The 15,282-nt window shown below is 42.7% G+C and overlaps 1 protein-coding gene across 4 annotated transcripts in view; it reads left to right on the top strand.

The window, feature by feature from the left end:
• LOC116322398 (protein FAM222A) overlaps positions 1 to 14,283 on the top strand; it is a 33,955-nt gene extending 19,672 nt beyond the window's left edge. For 2 of the 4 annotated variants that reach the window (XM_039614334.1, XM_031742447.2), the window contains exons 2-3: positions 1,623 to 1,788; positions 11,693 to 14,283. In XM_039614334.1, coding sequence (XP_039470268.1) covers positions 1,659 to 1,788; positions 11,693 to 13,089 — 1,527 coding nt within the window. In that variant the 5' untranslated portion in view covers positions 1,623 to 1,658 and the 3' untranslated portion in view covers positions 13,090 to 14,283. Of the gene's footprint in view, positions 1 to 1,619; positions 1,789 to 9,384; positions 9,585 to 11,692 lie in introns of those variants that run through there. The other 2 variants (XM_031742446.2, XM_039614335.1) reach the window with 2 other exon arrangements.
• The last annotated feature ends 999 nt before the right edge of the window (positions 14,284 to 15,282 follow it).

Raw genomic sequence — 15,282 nt, 5'->3', positions numbered from 1 at the left:
GCCCGAGGCTACAGGAGGGTTTGTAAATGATCTGCGATCACAACAGGCAGAAAGCAAGGTTGATAACGGGAAGGAGCCATCATAACAACTAAGCAGAGGAAGGAGATGGAGTCATCATTAAATTATATTACTTTCTTAAATTTACAGTCTCTGCATTTCATCGAGGGGCAGCTGAATTTTAATATGGTAAAAGGATCCGAGTGGTTGCAGAAATTTAGATCTGCGCTTTACAAAGAACACTCCTATTGGATTTTAATGTCCACGAGGAAGCTTTGCAGTTTGCTTCCATCAGCAATGCCTGATGCTTATAATTTGAAGTTAAAAAAATCACTGTGGATAATCGAAGGAATAATTAGCTCATCTATTTGATAGATGGGATGCCATGAAACTACACACAACTGTTCATCTTCCCTAGAGAAGGAAACCCAGTGATTACATTTAGCTCCACAGGCACAAATAAGGCAGCCATCTGCTTTAAGAAAATACATATTTCTATTTTGAAGATTAGCTTGAATTTTGGAACAGATAGCTGTTGGTGGTCAGAGGCTGAATCTTTATGCTCAGCAGGTCTGATTTTTCAGTTAACTACAGATATTTCTCCACATCTTCTGGGTGAATGTGACTTTAACCCTCTAAAGCAGTGGTTCTCAAACTTTTTCTGGTATGCCTTGCTTCAGAGGTTGGAAAAAAGGGTCACATGCCACACTTTTTATCAATCAGCAAAGAATCCAAGTAGAATTTTAGTTAAATAAAGACTCGTTTTGTTATTTGTCTTTATAATTTAACCCTGGACTTCAAGGCTCTGGCACCAGTGGCTCTGTGCGCCACAGTTTGAGAACCAGTGCTCCAAAGCAGGGACGTCAGACTTATTTTACATCGCGGGCTGATCTTCTGTTGGCCCGACCAGTGAAACTCCCTCGTCTGTCGGTGTACAGAAATTTAACTAGACATTTAATCCCTGAGATATTTTAATATAAGAAAAATTAGTGCAATTTCAACAGTGCGTCTCAGTTCTTCTGCATGATAAAGAAATGCTGCTGGAGTAAATGAAAGATATCTGTCAGCACAACTCTTTAGTCTTAAATTGTATGTAATAAATGTGTAAAATTACAGAAATCTAATACTTATGAATGGCCATTGGGAAGGTTTGTATTAGTAGGAAAAGCTGTAAAACTTATGAAAATATAGTTAAAAGTTAAAAATTGATGCCACCCTTCACATTTTCCAGAGCCATCCAATTGGCTGGATTGGAGTCTTCGTCGGGCTGATTCAGTCTCCTGTAAAGTCTAAAATGACTGTGACGTTAACAGTGGTTATTCAAACAGAGAAGTCTAAACATCTACCAGATGGATTGCCATCAAATATTGATGGTAGATGGTTATTTTAATGGAATTCCTTCTGATCTTGACTGTACTTTGATGCCTTAATTAGCGGATGTTAGTATACCTGCTAAACATCCCCACATTAACATTTTCATTGTGGATAGAGGGGAGTTAGCGTTTAGTTAACTGTACAGTCTCTAAAACTTGCTGATATGTCTGTGTGGTTTTGTCTGTCAGGTGTTAAGTGTTAACCAAAGTGTAAAATCGTGTGATTTCTTTTTTTTCTTCTTCTTCTAGCAGGTTTACCCAGGCTGTGCGCAGCCCTAGTGAACTATCATGCTGGCCTGTATCCAGAGACGGCAAAACTTCTCGTCGCTGCATTTGGCCTGCACACCCAAAAGCCTCGATGTTCCACCGCCGCCATTGCTGCTGCCGGTACAACCGCTGCAGTCATGCACCCACAAAGGTGAGTCATTTTGTCATAAAGTATACAGTTTTTCACGACACACTGGGGGTAAAAAAAAAAAAAAAAAAGTCATGTTCTACTTGACCTTGTTGGCTCAAAGTGCTCGTAAAGATCACACGTGGTTGTTTTCAGCAGCGCTCGCTGAGATTCCAGGTACTGTGGAGCATTTTGAATTAAAGTAATGGGCTACTTGATGATAATGTCTGCTAATTGTAAAAGCTTGTAATCAGCGTGCTCATGCAGTGCAAATGCATGCAGGTCAGAGTGGACAAAGTGAAATTACAGAGTGACTCAAATCGCCCATACAGGGTTACTAATGATGCTCACACTGTGCAGAAGGTGCTTCGTGTGTGGGTGTTGTTTGACCTTCATTTTGAATGATTGCACTGCATGTGCTGTAAGGTTGAGTGTTGAATCTTTGGGAGTGGAATTTATGATTAGATTTCTTTCAATTAACTGATTAAATGAGATGATTATTATTTTCTTTATGTAGGTTACTCTGCTTTCATGCTCTTTGTGTAGTTGTCCAACTCGCTTCCACTGGTTCCTGGTTCTACCTGCAAAGCCTACTTCTGCTCTGTTGTCTGTTTCTCATTACCCGCCCACTTTCTTAGGTACACCCGTTCAACTGCAAAAATCTAATCAGGTAATTGCATTGCAGCGACGTTGTCACGATGACCTGCTGAAGTTCAAACCGAGCATCAGAATAAGTAGAAAGGTGATATAAGTGACTTTTAATATATAGTTGTTGGTCTGATGTATTTCAGAAACTGCTGATCTGCTGGGATTTTCCCACACAACCATCTCTGGGGTTTACAGAGGATGGTCCAGAAGAGGAAATTAAATGGTGTGCTGCAGTTTTCTGGGTGAAAATATATTTTGTTGATCTCAGAGGTCAGAGGAGAACAGCCAGGCTGCTTCGAGCTGACAGGAGGGTAACCATAAATAAAATAGCCAAGGTTTACAGAAGAGCATCTCTCAATGCACAACACATGAAACTTTGAAGCAGATAGGCTACAGCAGCAAAACACCACTTCTGTTGATTAAAAACAAGAAATTGAGCCTACAGTTCTGCACAGAAACTGCACTGGTCTGATGAGTCTTGATTTTGCTGTGACATTCAGATGGTAAGGGCAGAGTCTAATGTAAATAACATGAAAGAATGGGTGGATGGCTTGTATCAGTGGTTCGGGCTGCTGGTGGTGCTGCAATGTTGTCGGCGGTATTTTCTTGGCACACTGATTGGAGTGAAGTTGCCCCCCCGTTCCCTGCTTGACACCACTTTTGTTTGACTTAAAGAGGGGGGGACTTCACTCTGATTACCAACTGAGCATTGTTTAAGCATCACAGCCTAGCTGAGTATTGTTGCTGACCATGTCAAACCCTTTATAACCACAGTTTGCCCATTTTCTGATGGTTGCCTCCAGCAGGATAACGCATCAAATCATCTCAGACTGGTTTCTTGAACTGACAATAAGCTGACAGTACTCAAATGGCATCCACAGTCACCAGATCCGAATCCAGTAGAGCACATTTGGCATGTGGCTGAATGGGAGATTTGCACCATGGACGTGCAGCCAGACACTTCTGCAGAAACTGTGTGATGCTGTCATGTCAATATGGACCAAAATCTCTGGGAATCTTTCCAGCACCTTCTTAAACCTATGCCTTGAAGAGTTAAGGCATTTCTGGGTCCAACACAGTACTAGCAAGTGTACCTAATTAAATGGCCAGTAGGTGTTTCCCAGTTGTTTCCTAGTAAGGGTCAGGGTTAGCTTATCTGACTGATTATGTTACTAGTTTTCTTTGTTTGCACGATCCTGTGCATTCTCGTGCGTCTTGTTCTCATTTATTTTTGATAATTAGATTTCCTCAGGTTGACCTTCTATAGAGTCATGCTGTGAGTCTAATGAGGTCACCAAACTCCAGGCAGTTAAAAGTACCATAAAAAAGTGAAATGAGACTAACAGGATGGGGGGGGGCATGTCAATTAAGTGCATTGTATACAGTTACAATACAAGCTCCAATCAGCCAAAATAAGTGAAATCTGTGGTGTTACAGACTGCGCAGTTAATTAATATGTCTTCCTTATTTACTTGTAGCCAAGCAGTGTGTATCCAACCATATTCAAATCTGAAATGCTAAAAATTCATTCCCTCTTAAGCTCCATCTACTCATCCCTCATTTCCCCAGGTGAAATACCCCTTTGTCTTTTCTGTTATTAAATATTAATTGGGAATCAGTGGAGCGCTTGTCTGCTAAATGTTGGAACAGAAGGGCCTGGTTTGCCTCAGGCAGAAACAGGGATGCATTTTCTCATCCTGTTTACCTGCAGGGCCTCCACCCACCCCCCTCTACCCCCCTTCAGTTTTATGCACTGCACTGTGCGTGGTGCAGCACCCTCCAGCTGTAGCCTGACATTTCAAGCACAGCCACAGGGAATAAACTGCTGATGGGAGCTCAGTCTGTGTGGTCTGGGCTTCTTCGTTAAATGAGTCGTTGGATCAAGTTAAAAGGGGACAGTATTAAGCCACTGCTGTGCTTTTGAAAGCCATTTTCATTTTTAGCCATCGATAAATGGAAGGTGCGGGGCCATTAGAGCTCCCGGCCACGCAAACCAACGTGAAAGATTTCTGAGAAACGACTGTTAGGAATTATGTGATGAGAGTGAATGAGAGCTGTGATGTTCGCTGTTATCTCAGCTTGAAAGCCGGAGCTGGAAATGCTTTTTTCCCACGCTGCCGGCCTGCACTCGGCCCGCCTTTGAGAGGGGGAAACTTTGCCCAAGCCGGGCAAGCGGCATAGAAACAAATGAGGAATGACACTGGTGCAAGGAAGTATTTGGCCAGAGCCTCCTCGAGCACACATAACCAAGTGTTAAACCCTGAGGTTACTCTGTTCTGTGAGTACCTACCCTTCATCCAGGGAGCACTGACGTGGAAAGAGCGAGGCTCGTGAAAATGAGGCGAATGAGTGTCTGAGTGTTTTTATTTTTGTGTTTACCAAAGAAGCCTGTGAATAGAGAGGTTAGTGTGAGTGAGATTTAAGAGCATACGGTGTCAGCGTTTTCCTGTGCCTCGCTGCGATGTGAAGCGCAGAGAATTAGCACTCAAATCTGAAGCTCTGTTGGGCATGGCGAGTGGCTTTAAACACTACAATAAAAGCTTTAGTCGCTATCGCTGTGAAGAAGAAGAAGCAAATCACAGGCAGCGTTTAACTCTTTCACCATTGCAGTTGGAGTTAAAATGTCTCTGCACTGTTGTTAGTTTTTGAGACAGTGAATCAACTCTAACTACAGCAGAGGTGAGCCAGCTTTGAGTCCCCGAAGATTATCTGTAGGGAAAATGAATGGGATGTCTTTTTTTTCTTGAACTGGGGGCAGCTGAAATAACTCTGCTGGTGACTTTAGAACAACTTTAAAACTTTATTGTGAATGTTTGTTTGTATCTTTTTAATGCCCTCTTTATTAATCACTTCAGCTTTAAACTGAGTGCAGTCAGTGTGTGTAAAGCTGATCTGTTATGCATTTCCTTATGTATGCTTTGATTATTCACAGTTTCAAAAAATAAAGTGCACATAATCACTATGAACCTAAAGCTAAGGCATCAGCTGCTCTAAATGCTTGGTTTCAAATGGGGGGGGTTTCTACTCTTGTGTTGAATTGATGTCGACTCTGTACATATGTCCTTATATGCTCATCTCAGGCACAGCAAGAGCCTGAGATTGAAAAGTATAGGCTTCTATTTGCAAAAGCCAATAAGAAGGAAATGGGCTTTTAGAGAGGGGATCCTTAAAGAGGTACAGTAGTGTGCAAAAGTCTTTAGCCAATTCTCATTTCTTTATATTTTGCTAATGCGGCGTTCAGCAATAGTTCTGCAGGCTTTCTGAAGGCCTTTCAAAATTTTACTTTAGACATTGGCTGTTTTCTCAGTTATTTTCAGTCCAGTCCTTGTACCTGACCATTTTCAGAGCGATGTTTTTATATGCTGTTAAGCCACTTAACAGTTACCTATGAATCATTTAAGCATACAAAGGAGCCTAAATCAAAGGAAGAACCAGTCTTGTGTCTACAAAACCCCCCAAAAAACAGCTTAGCAAAGAACCAGTTTTAAATTGTATCTTAAGGCACTTTGCTACTAAAAGCATGCCAGGATAGGGGGAAAAAAGCAGTCTAGGATCATCTTGACAGAGAACAGAACAAAAGGAAACTAACATCCAAAGAAGAGCTTTGATCGTCCTTCAAAAAGCCCGGAGAACTATTCCCGAAGACTGCTTAAAGAAATGACAAGAAAGCCGACTATGAGAGTTCAGGCTGTGCCGAAGAATAAAGGTGGTCATTCCGAGTATTACTGACCTTCAAGCATGTTTGAATGTATTTTAATAAACGGTTGCACTTATTTCACATTTCCCTTGAAAAATAACACTTTTATGAAATATAAAAACACGAGGGGTGAATCAAGACTTCGGTACAGTACTATATTACTGATATTATTACTGCTTATACACAGAAGATGAATGGAGACACAAGACAAATGAGTTTTCTTGAACTTTGAATCACGCAGCTTCTCTGAGTCACAATAAAAGCATAGCGTAGGTCTGCTTTATAATAAAATTGGAAGCTGGGAATTAACTGAAATAATCAATCACACCAGGATATAATTGGGTTCTAATCATGTAAATAATGTAAAATAAAATACCAAAAAACAAATAAAAGCCATGAATCTATCTTCCGTTTGTGGCCTCGCAGCTGCTAGGCTAGCCGTTCGCTCTAACAGGCAGATAGTCGATTGCAGAGGCTCGTCTTAAACAGATGAATGAAGGCAGGAGCAATTAATTACATGGTTCTAATGACTGGACTTACTGGGCCAAGTGAGTGCACGGAGGAGGTTGTCATGGTAACAGAGGGATGGCTTTTAAAAGCGTTCTTGAATTTCTGAGCGTCGTCCCTAGTTATTAAGGTATTTTAAATATCAGGATTATTGGTGTGGTAAACAAGTATTTATGCCTGCTGAGAAGCGCTGTTCTGTAATTAACTGCCAGTTCTCAGTGCCATGTTCCTGCTGAGGATTTGACACTCGTAAACATGTTATCACACAAAAGTGTTCAAGATAAGTCTTTAGCCTAACATCAAAGGCCTGTGGGGGGTTTTTTGTTTTGTTTTTTTGGTCTGGCAGTTCTGCCAACATGTATGGATAATAACAATGAAATGGAATTTATTTATTTTTTTTTTAGTTTTATCTCATTTGGGAATCGTATCTAGCAACCATTGTAATTGTTTCCTTATGTTCTCCCTCTGGGTATGAAATGGTTGGAAGCCGTGGTTTTGGAAACTCAATGAGCCTGTCCAACTCCTGTTTCAGCCCTGCCTCTGGGGCTTGTTTTGCCCATAAATTAGTGATTAACTCAAAGTGCTCCAAAACAATGAGGTCCCTGCTCTAATCTGGGGGAAATGGCTTCAAGTGTGACCACGGGAAAAAGATTAGCCCGTTTTAAAGTGGCAGAAAGCGTCGAGTGGGATTGCGTGTGGGTGGAAAAAGGTTATGAAAGACCCATATGTATGTATACATCGACATACCACTGTATGATTAAAAATGGTTTATCCCTCCAGATTATTTTTATGCTAATATTAATGAAATCTCCGTCCTGAAGCCGCAAACACACACACACACACTCGCACAATCAGGCGTAGTGGTGATTGAGCGTCTATGATTGCCCCTCACCCTGAGCTCTTTCTTTCCAAGCACGTCCCCTGCGTGGAAGCAGGAAATCAGGATTAGTTGTTTCCTGTGAAAGTGTGCCAGTTTCAACGGGTGCCATAACAGCACCCATTGAAACTGGCATGTTAAATGTGTCGAACCCCTTTCAACCAAAAGAAAACGCCAAAACCCGACCGGAGGAGCCACTAAATGTATCATCATGGTTTTTAGCAGCACCACACATCACAGTCCAGCGTGCCTCATACAAACAAGCTAAATTCAATCAGTCCCGTCTAAAAAGCAAGCGGTGGAAATGCTAAAAGGTCAAAGCTTGTTTAAGCACTGCGTGATGGCTTTGGTCAAAGCTGCTTGCGGAAAAGTGGCTGATGGTATTTTCTGAGCTGCTTCTACTTCTGCTGCTGCTCGCTGTCAGGGCTGAGGAGAGAAACAGCGTGCTGTCTGCAGGTTCAGGGTGATTAAGTGCTTAAGGTCAGACTGCTAATTATCTCTCTGCCATGCCTTACCTCACAGCACATAGCTGCCATTTCCTTGTTGTCATGCGAACAGCCTCGTATTTGTTTTCACTTCGTGTCTTTATTTTATACCACTGAATTTAATTGTGTGGATACAGTGCCTTTTCACAGTAAAGCGATGTACACTTTGGAGGAAAAAGGTAAAGAGATGGTTTTAAACCCCGCTTTTTAAAAATCTGGTTTCAAATTAAATAGACAAGCCCCCCCCCCGGCCTCATTTTGAATCCTCTTTTGCTCATAATCCTTCACAGCTGAGCAGTGGTTGTCACCCTCACTGAGCGCCCACTTCAAGGGAAAACTGTTTTCTTCTCAGATGCTTCTGCTTCATATCCTTTTCAGTGCTATCTGATCTCTTCCTATCTTAAAAGCCTTGTGACCTATTAGATTGACGTCTTGAGAAATGAACCCCACCCCTCCACACTGGATCCACTCAAATAAGCTGTGAATGACAATGTATGCTTAACTTTCAAGCTGTTTATCGACATGATCTGGACTCATGGCATTATCTGTTGGAGCTTTAGAGCGTTAGACGCCCTTTAACCTGTAAAAAGTGCATGTAGCTGTCCACTGATTTCACAGCAAGAGAGCGATCATTATGTGTGTCACTCTCACTTAATCCAAGCTGACAGTTTCCAGTACTGAGCCTGTCTGAAGGAGACTGTCCCCTGCTGTGTGCTATATGTGATAAAGGGCAGTGGCACACAGTGTACCGACTTGACCCTAGCGACACTCAGAGTTCATGTGGGAAAATGGCTCCAGTCGTCCTACAGTACACGCCTGTATAATATTGCTTATAGTGTAAAAACTGACAATGAATGTGCTAAAAATATAAGCCTGCATTAATACAAACTTACTGTAAGATCAGCGTGCATGATCCCATAATTGCAGCAGGGAAAGATTAGAGTAGATGAACTCATTGTTGGGTTAAAAGTGTGCAGCAGTTTTATCTCACACATTCTTATCTGCAGAATGAAAATAATGAGGTTTTCCTGCCTCGTATGCTCATGTGCTGCAGTTGAAATGCTCTGAATACAATCCCTGTGGCTTAACACTGGAAGCAAATAAATTGGAATTAAAAGCCGGCTTTTTATTGTATTTCACTTTATATTTTTACTTTTGTTTGCTTGTTTTCAAACTAAAGGAGGAAAGGAGCACGTACTGCGAGGTACACAGTCTGCTTTGCCTTGTAACTTTTCACAGTAAAGTTCAAACCTAATCTCGGAGTGTGCGAATGACCTTTTCCTACCTGCGGATCGCAGTGGAGGCAGCGCTTTCTGCAGGCCAACGGTTTTCACTCTAATAATATGCATATGTTGAGTATTTGAATAAGGTGGCAGCCGGCACAGTAGGCTATTGTCTAATTGGCAACTGGAGAGAAAACGTCAGCTTTCACACTGCAACTGATGAACTGCACTTTTTAATTTGGTTTGGGTGTGCTCGCAGGAAAGCTTATGTGTTTTGCGAGGAAAGAGTTACTGCATTACTTTCATTACAGCTAACACACGCTTTGGGGGAAGCCAACCCGCGTGGTGCTCACTTCACTGCCATCAAACGCTGCCGACTGGAGGTAAAGCCTTCAAGACTGAAACAAGTACCTGTGGTTGTAATTTCGAGCAAATTTAATGCCACTCATGCTGTTTTTGATCACACTTGTAACTTCACATTATCCAGCGGTTGGGGTTTTTTTTGTTTCGTTTGTTGAAATCTAAACTGATCCTTTTTTATGCCCGTGTCACACAGTAGTGGTCCTCAGATGATAAATATGTGAATGCAGAGTGCCTATTTGCAAATTAGGGTTTCCATAGTGGCAACGTTAAGGCAGCCGCAGTGGGAAGTGCAGCTGTGTTGTGTCTCCATAGCTCTGACAGGGCTGTAATCTCTGGACTAACAATATCAGACACCCCGTGAAGACGTGTTAGCATTCAGAGTGTTTGAAGTGTTTGTGGAACAGCAAGCCAATCACAGCATGCTGGGGCTTAGCACTGACATTTTACTCAACCAGAAACGGCTAAAATGTCTGTCTTTGATTTGTTTTGCTAAATCATCCATCTTTGCTTAACTGAGCGCCGTTATCAAAGGCAGGGAACAAAAAAAGAGGGGTGGGGGGGTGCTGATTTTTGTGCTGTGGTGATGCAAGTGGTTATTACGCTTTTAAATGTGTCATCGCATCTAATCATCTAAAGCTCCTTTCAGGTGGATATGATCCTCTTCTTATGCTTTGTAGTCATGAATATTTATCTTATTTTTTTATTCGTTTGCCAGAAATTGTTATTGCAGCTGGTTTTTCCTTGATACCCCCCCCAATTCTCCCCCCCCCCCTCCGTGAGCAGTATTATGGGAAACCAGAGAAGGCATAGCTCCCATCTTGATGTTGTATACAATACAAACACCTCTCCAACATCCCAGCTGTCATTGTTTTCTATAGCAGCGCTGCACCGCGATACATAATAAGCAGTGTTTTTGCTTTTGTTTTATTTCTCCCCAGAATTCATTCATGCTCCTGGCACCGTGGTGCCTGCTCCTTCTGCTCCGCTGGGAGATTGTTGGATGGATTGAACACTCCACCTTGCCTCTTTCCTCCATTTTAAACACCCAATTTATTTCTTTCATGAGATGGATCTTGTAGATTGACTCATTTTCACAGTCGGGAGGCTCACTGTAGGCCTGAAATGAAATGAACTCCCAAATCAATTTCAAATGGGAACGACGAGCGAGCGCTCCCCTGCATAGCTGGAATTGGATTTGTTATTGAAAATGAAATGAAGTGTTTTGTTTTTTGTTTTTTTTGTTCAGGGTTTTTTTTTGTTTTTTTTTCCCCTTTCACTCTTTATTGCAGATTACAGCTTTGTTCTTTTGCCTGCTGTGATTTCCTCTGACTTACGCTGCGATCTGGGTTAATTTCAGCAGCTTTTCTTTTTATGTCAGAAATTCCATAAAAGTGTCACTCCGAAAGGTGGCGGTAATTTCTACACGGTGATTTATTGTTTTTAAATGGGGTGCCTTTTCCCCACCTTAGTCACTAGGAGTTAAGCAGCCATGAAATTGCCTGAATAATAGTGTTTAAATCCAATCTTAGTTTGTCCCGTCTGCTTTCCCGCACACAATTCAATCATCGGTGCCCTCGACGATTTTTTTCTTTGTCCATCTGCGTCAAGTTTTCCTTCACAGTTTAGGCTGCAGGCTTTTGCATAGATTAGGTCCAAGTTTACTGAGCCATAAAGTGGAACGGCATTTCACGGGCAGGACATGGTGATACTTGAGTAATTATGTTGGTAAATTGCTTAGGTACTCTTTATTAGATGAGGCTTCTGCTTCTGCTAAGGTGTGCTCCAATTACCAACATTCATTTTGATCAAATGTTTAAAAAGCAACAATTAAAAAAAGGTGTTGCTTATTTGTCAGAGTTTACTATACCAGGATCACCCTGCATTTAGTGCTAGCTGCTGTTTTTATAGATTTTGTACTACTGTGAATTAGACCCTTTGCTTTTTCCTGTTTCTTCTTTTCCCAGGATAAACTAATTCTGAGTTAAACTGAGCCTAAGTTTAAAAAAATCCCGGAGGTGTGTAATAAAACCAGTTTGAGATTTTAAGAGGGAATAGAAGAAAAAAGGAAAGACACAAGGGGCTCATTTTCTGAGCTAATCAGCGTTTCTGTCTTCTGCTTTCTTCTCAGGGGAGCCGTCCTCCATGATTTCTCGGTACCCTTCTCCTGCAGAGTTGGATGCTTTTGCGCAGAAAACTGCCAACAGCCCCCTGTCCATCAAAATCTTCCCGTCGGATGTGCGGGTGCCGCAACACAAACAGCTCAGCAAAACAGTAAACGGCTTGGACACCACTGGTCAACGCTACAGCCCCTATTCGCATCCGTACTCGGGAGGCTACCAAGGCTTGTTGGCCATTGTCAAAGCCTCTGTGGTGGTCAAAGGTGTGGTGAAAACCTCAGAGGGCAGAAGGACTAAACATGTAAACAGCCAGGCTTCTGTGGCACCATATAATAATCCTCTGAATAATGGCTACACCGTCAGAAACGGGCATAAGGCCTATCGCGTAAACTCATGCAAGCCCCCCGATGCACCGATCGAGACACTTTGTTCTAGCGTTGGAATAGCCTCTGGAGATCAGAGCCTGCCCCCCCAGTCTGAGCTGGCAGAGGTTCAAAGCTTGATGAGGCAGATGAGCAGAGTTCCTCACAGCCAGGCGCCGCAGCTGGGGGGAGAGGCCCGAGCCAGCCCCTCGCTGCAGGCCGTGGCTGCGGTGGCACATTCAGACTCAGACTTTGTCCTGGGAGTGCCTCCCCAGAGCAGTCTGGCTTTCGCGGGAGCGGTGCTACCGACACAGAGCGCAGACAGAGCCAAAGCTGGATACTTGGACAAAGGAGACTACACTGTGTGGCAGCACAAAGCTCAAATGCAACAGCAGCAGCCCTATCAGCAGGGAGCAGTGAGGATGTACGGTGTGAGTAGTAGTGCTCAGGGCCACAGAGCAGCAGAGGCTAGGGTGGGCCATTCTCCTGAAACCTGCCTCCCTTTGGCCCGCTCCTCGCAGCTGCCGTATAGGCTGCATCCTGGCAGAGTGGGCGTCGGGCAGGAGCGAGTCAGCGCCAGCGTACAAGGGGAGGTGTCTGTCGGACAGTACTTCGCTCCTCTGTGGGACAGCGTCGTGGCTACCCCTAACAGTGACTGTTATCCCTATCAGGTGCTGACAACGGGTACATGTGCAGCCAGGCCTAGAGATGTGGGTCTCTCCCATCCTCATCCCCATCTTCACAACCACCACAACCCACAACATCACCAGGCACAGCTTCACCCTCCTCTTCCTCTTCCCCCTCCCCCTCCTCATACCCAGGCCTACAGCACAGACCAAAACCTCTGTTGTGGGCTGTCTAGTTCTAGCCTGTGCCACGCTGCAGTGCTTAGCAGCAGCCTGCAGTCTCTGGAGTGCCTCATCAGTGAGATCCACCCTCCCTGCATCAAAGAGCGCATGCTGGGCCGTGGGTACGAAGCCATGGGGATGCCTCCGCTCATGGAGCACCAACAGCAAGCCCACATCCAGCTCCCCGTCTACAGATAAGACGGAAGGACAGGGAAGCGACAAACCTTTTATAGACCGCAGAGGTGTCTGTGAGTGAGAGACATGCCTTTTAGTTTGTGCATGTACTTTATTTGTAGACGGCTTTGTCTCACAAGCCTGGAAAAGAAAAAAAGGTAAATGATAATCATGACTTTAAAATACAGGTTTATTCTATGGACTTTCCACGTTGTATTTTTATATCTTTAAATGGCCATTGGACATGATTACTGTCGTTCACGTGATGCCGAGCACTTATTTGCATTTTTACATGACATAATCATCGGTAACCTTCTGAAAACTTTTACTTGAATCCGGTTAATGATCTCTGGTAAGCCTTTTTGTGAATATACTGTATTTGTTTTATGGGTTTTTTTTCTTATCAGTTATTTGAGAGCAAGAATTCTCCTCAAAAATCACTTTTAACCAACCTTTCTTCTTGTCTGTTGATTTCTCGTGGATTTTTGTTTTGGTTTCCTTCTCCAGGCTTTCCTTTAACGGACATACGCACTGCCCCAGCTTTCTCAGTACGATGCAACTCTCCTAGATGCTGCATAGGGAAATACTTTCACCGTTCAAATGTGAACATATATATACATCTAACCAACATACTTTTTTTTGTTACAGTCACAGACAAACTTGTGTAATTTAAACACCTATACTGATTTAACCTAGTCACGCTCAGCTCGGCTTTTAAGGACTGTTGCATATCCAAATCAACACTGTGGCATTCAGGCCAAGCAAGATATGCCCTTGGTTGTATTTTTTTAAACTGTTTTTGAATTTCAAAAGCTTGTGTGAACATTTTTCCTTGAATGGCATAAAGTCCCGACACTGTTCTCACGACGCCATGTGTATAACGGAAGTGCTGCGTAGATGAGCAGGCTGCCTGAATCATTTACAGTGTCTTCTTTGTAGGGCTATATTATCTCCGATGGTTTGAGATGTGTGACTGAGTAGTTCTTTGTGTGTCTGCACTGGTTCTGTAATCCAATTTATTTATGTCCCCGCCCCCCTCCCTCTTGATTTATATGGCAAACTGTCTCTCTTATAAAGTGCAATTATTATATATGAATATGTGAGCGCTCTCCATGAATTATGTTGATGAAATAACTACATTTTGCAATGTACGACCCTAATCCTTCACCCTTTTTTGCTTCTTCTTAATAAGGATTGTCAAGTAAATTAAATTTTCTAAACCCAGCGAGTACTGTCTTATTACCTATTAATAGCCATTATCTGGCAAACTTGCAGTCTTTATTATATTCATGAATGATAAAGCAGTTGTAGGAAGACGAGATTTTTTTTCTGGCTTTATTGCAAAGGGATTTAAAGCTTAAGCACAAGGCGAGTCGCTCTCTTCTTATTTTATTTTATTTTTTTTTCCTCGTTCCATTAAGATCCATCTTTTCACCCAAAGATTTCAGTTTTATTATATGATGTAAGTCAATCCTTAGCTGGAAAAGATTGGACTGGCTCCTTTATAAATGATGCAAGCCGAAAGCGCTAATTTTGTTATCACTGAATGATGTTAGTCCAGATGGATGGCTCATGCTTGAGGCAGAAGCCAATGAATACTTCAAAATACGTAAGTGAAAATGCGCAGGCCTATTCCTGCAGATATTACATTTTGATATGAAAAATACATGCTTCCTTGAAGACATATTCACGTGAATATTGTTGTTCACATTATTGAGAAATAGGCTGGCCGTTCCCCCAGCTATTGAATTGCTAATGTTCGATGATGTGCCTGCCTGCGCTCCTTATTTTGGTTCATTTGTCCTCCTAAATTGGACGCTTCTAGCTGCGATCCACACACGAAATGCACAGCCACTTTAAGCAGGCCATTATAAAACAAATAACCTAGATGGTGTGAATAATGACATTAGACGCCCTGTTAGGAATAAAACTGCAGTATTCAAATGATGACCTCATTGCGCATAACAAATATGTCAGCGGTAAAAGGTCAGTGGCTTTGTCATTGAATCGCTGTCATAAATTATTTCCGGTCTTTAGTCTGTTGTGTCCTGTCTTTACTTGGAGCTTTTCCATCCTATCAGGCAGTGCTGCTGATAAACCGACAGGATTACAGACATGCTTCTCTCGCTCGGAGACGATTAACTCAGGCTGGGCTCCTCTGGGAGAGGAACCAGAGCCACTCTGGCCTCTGGGAAACACTTCAGATAAGTTAGACTA

Source organism: Oreochromis aureus, linkage group 7 (genome assembly GCF_013358895.1).
Source record: "Oreochromis aureus strain Israel breed Guangdong linkage group 7, ZZ_aureus, whole genome shotgun sequence".
Classification (NCBI taxonomy): domain Eukaryota; kingdom Metazoa; phylum Chordata; class Actinopteri; order Cichliformes; family Cichlidae; genus Oreochromis; species Oreochromis aureus.
This window is presented reverse-complemented; position numbering and strand designations above follow the sequence as displayed.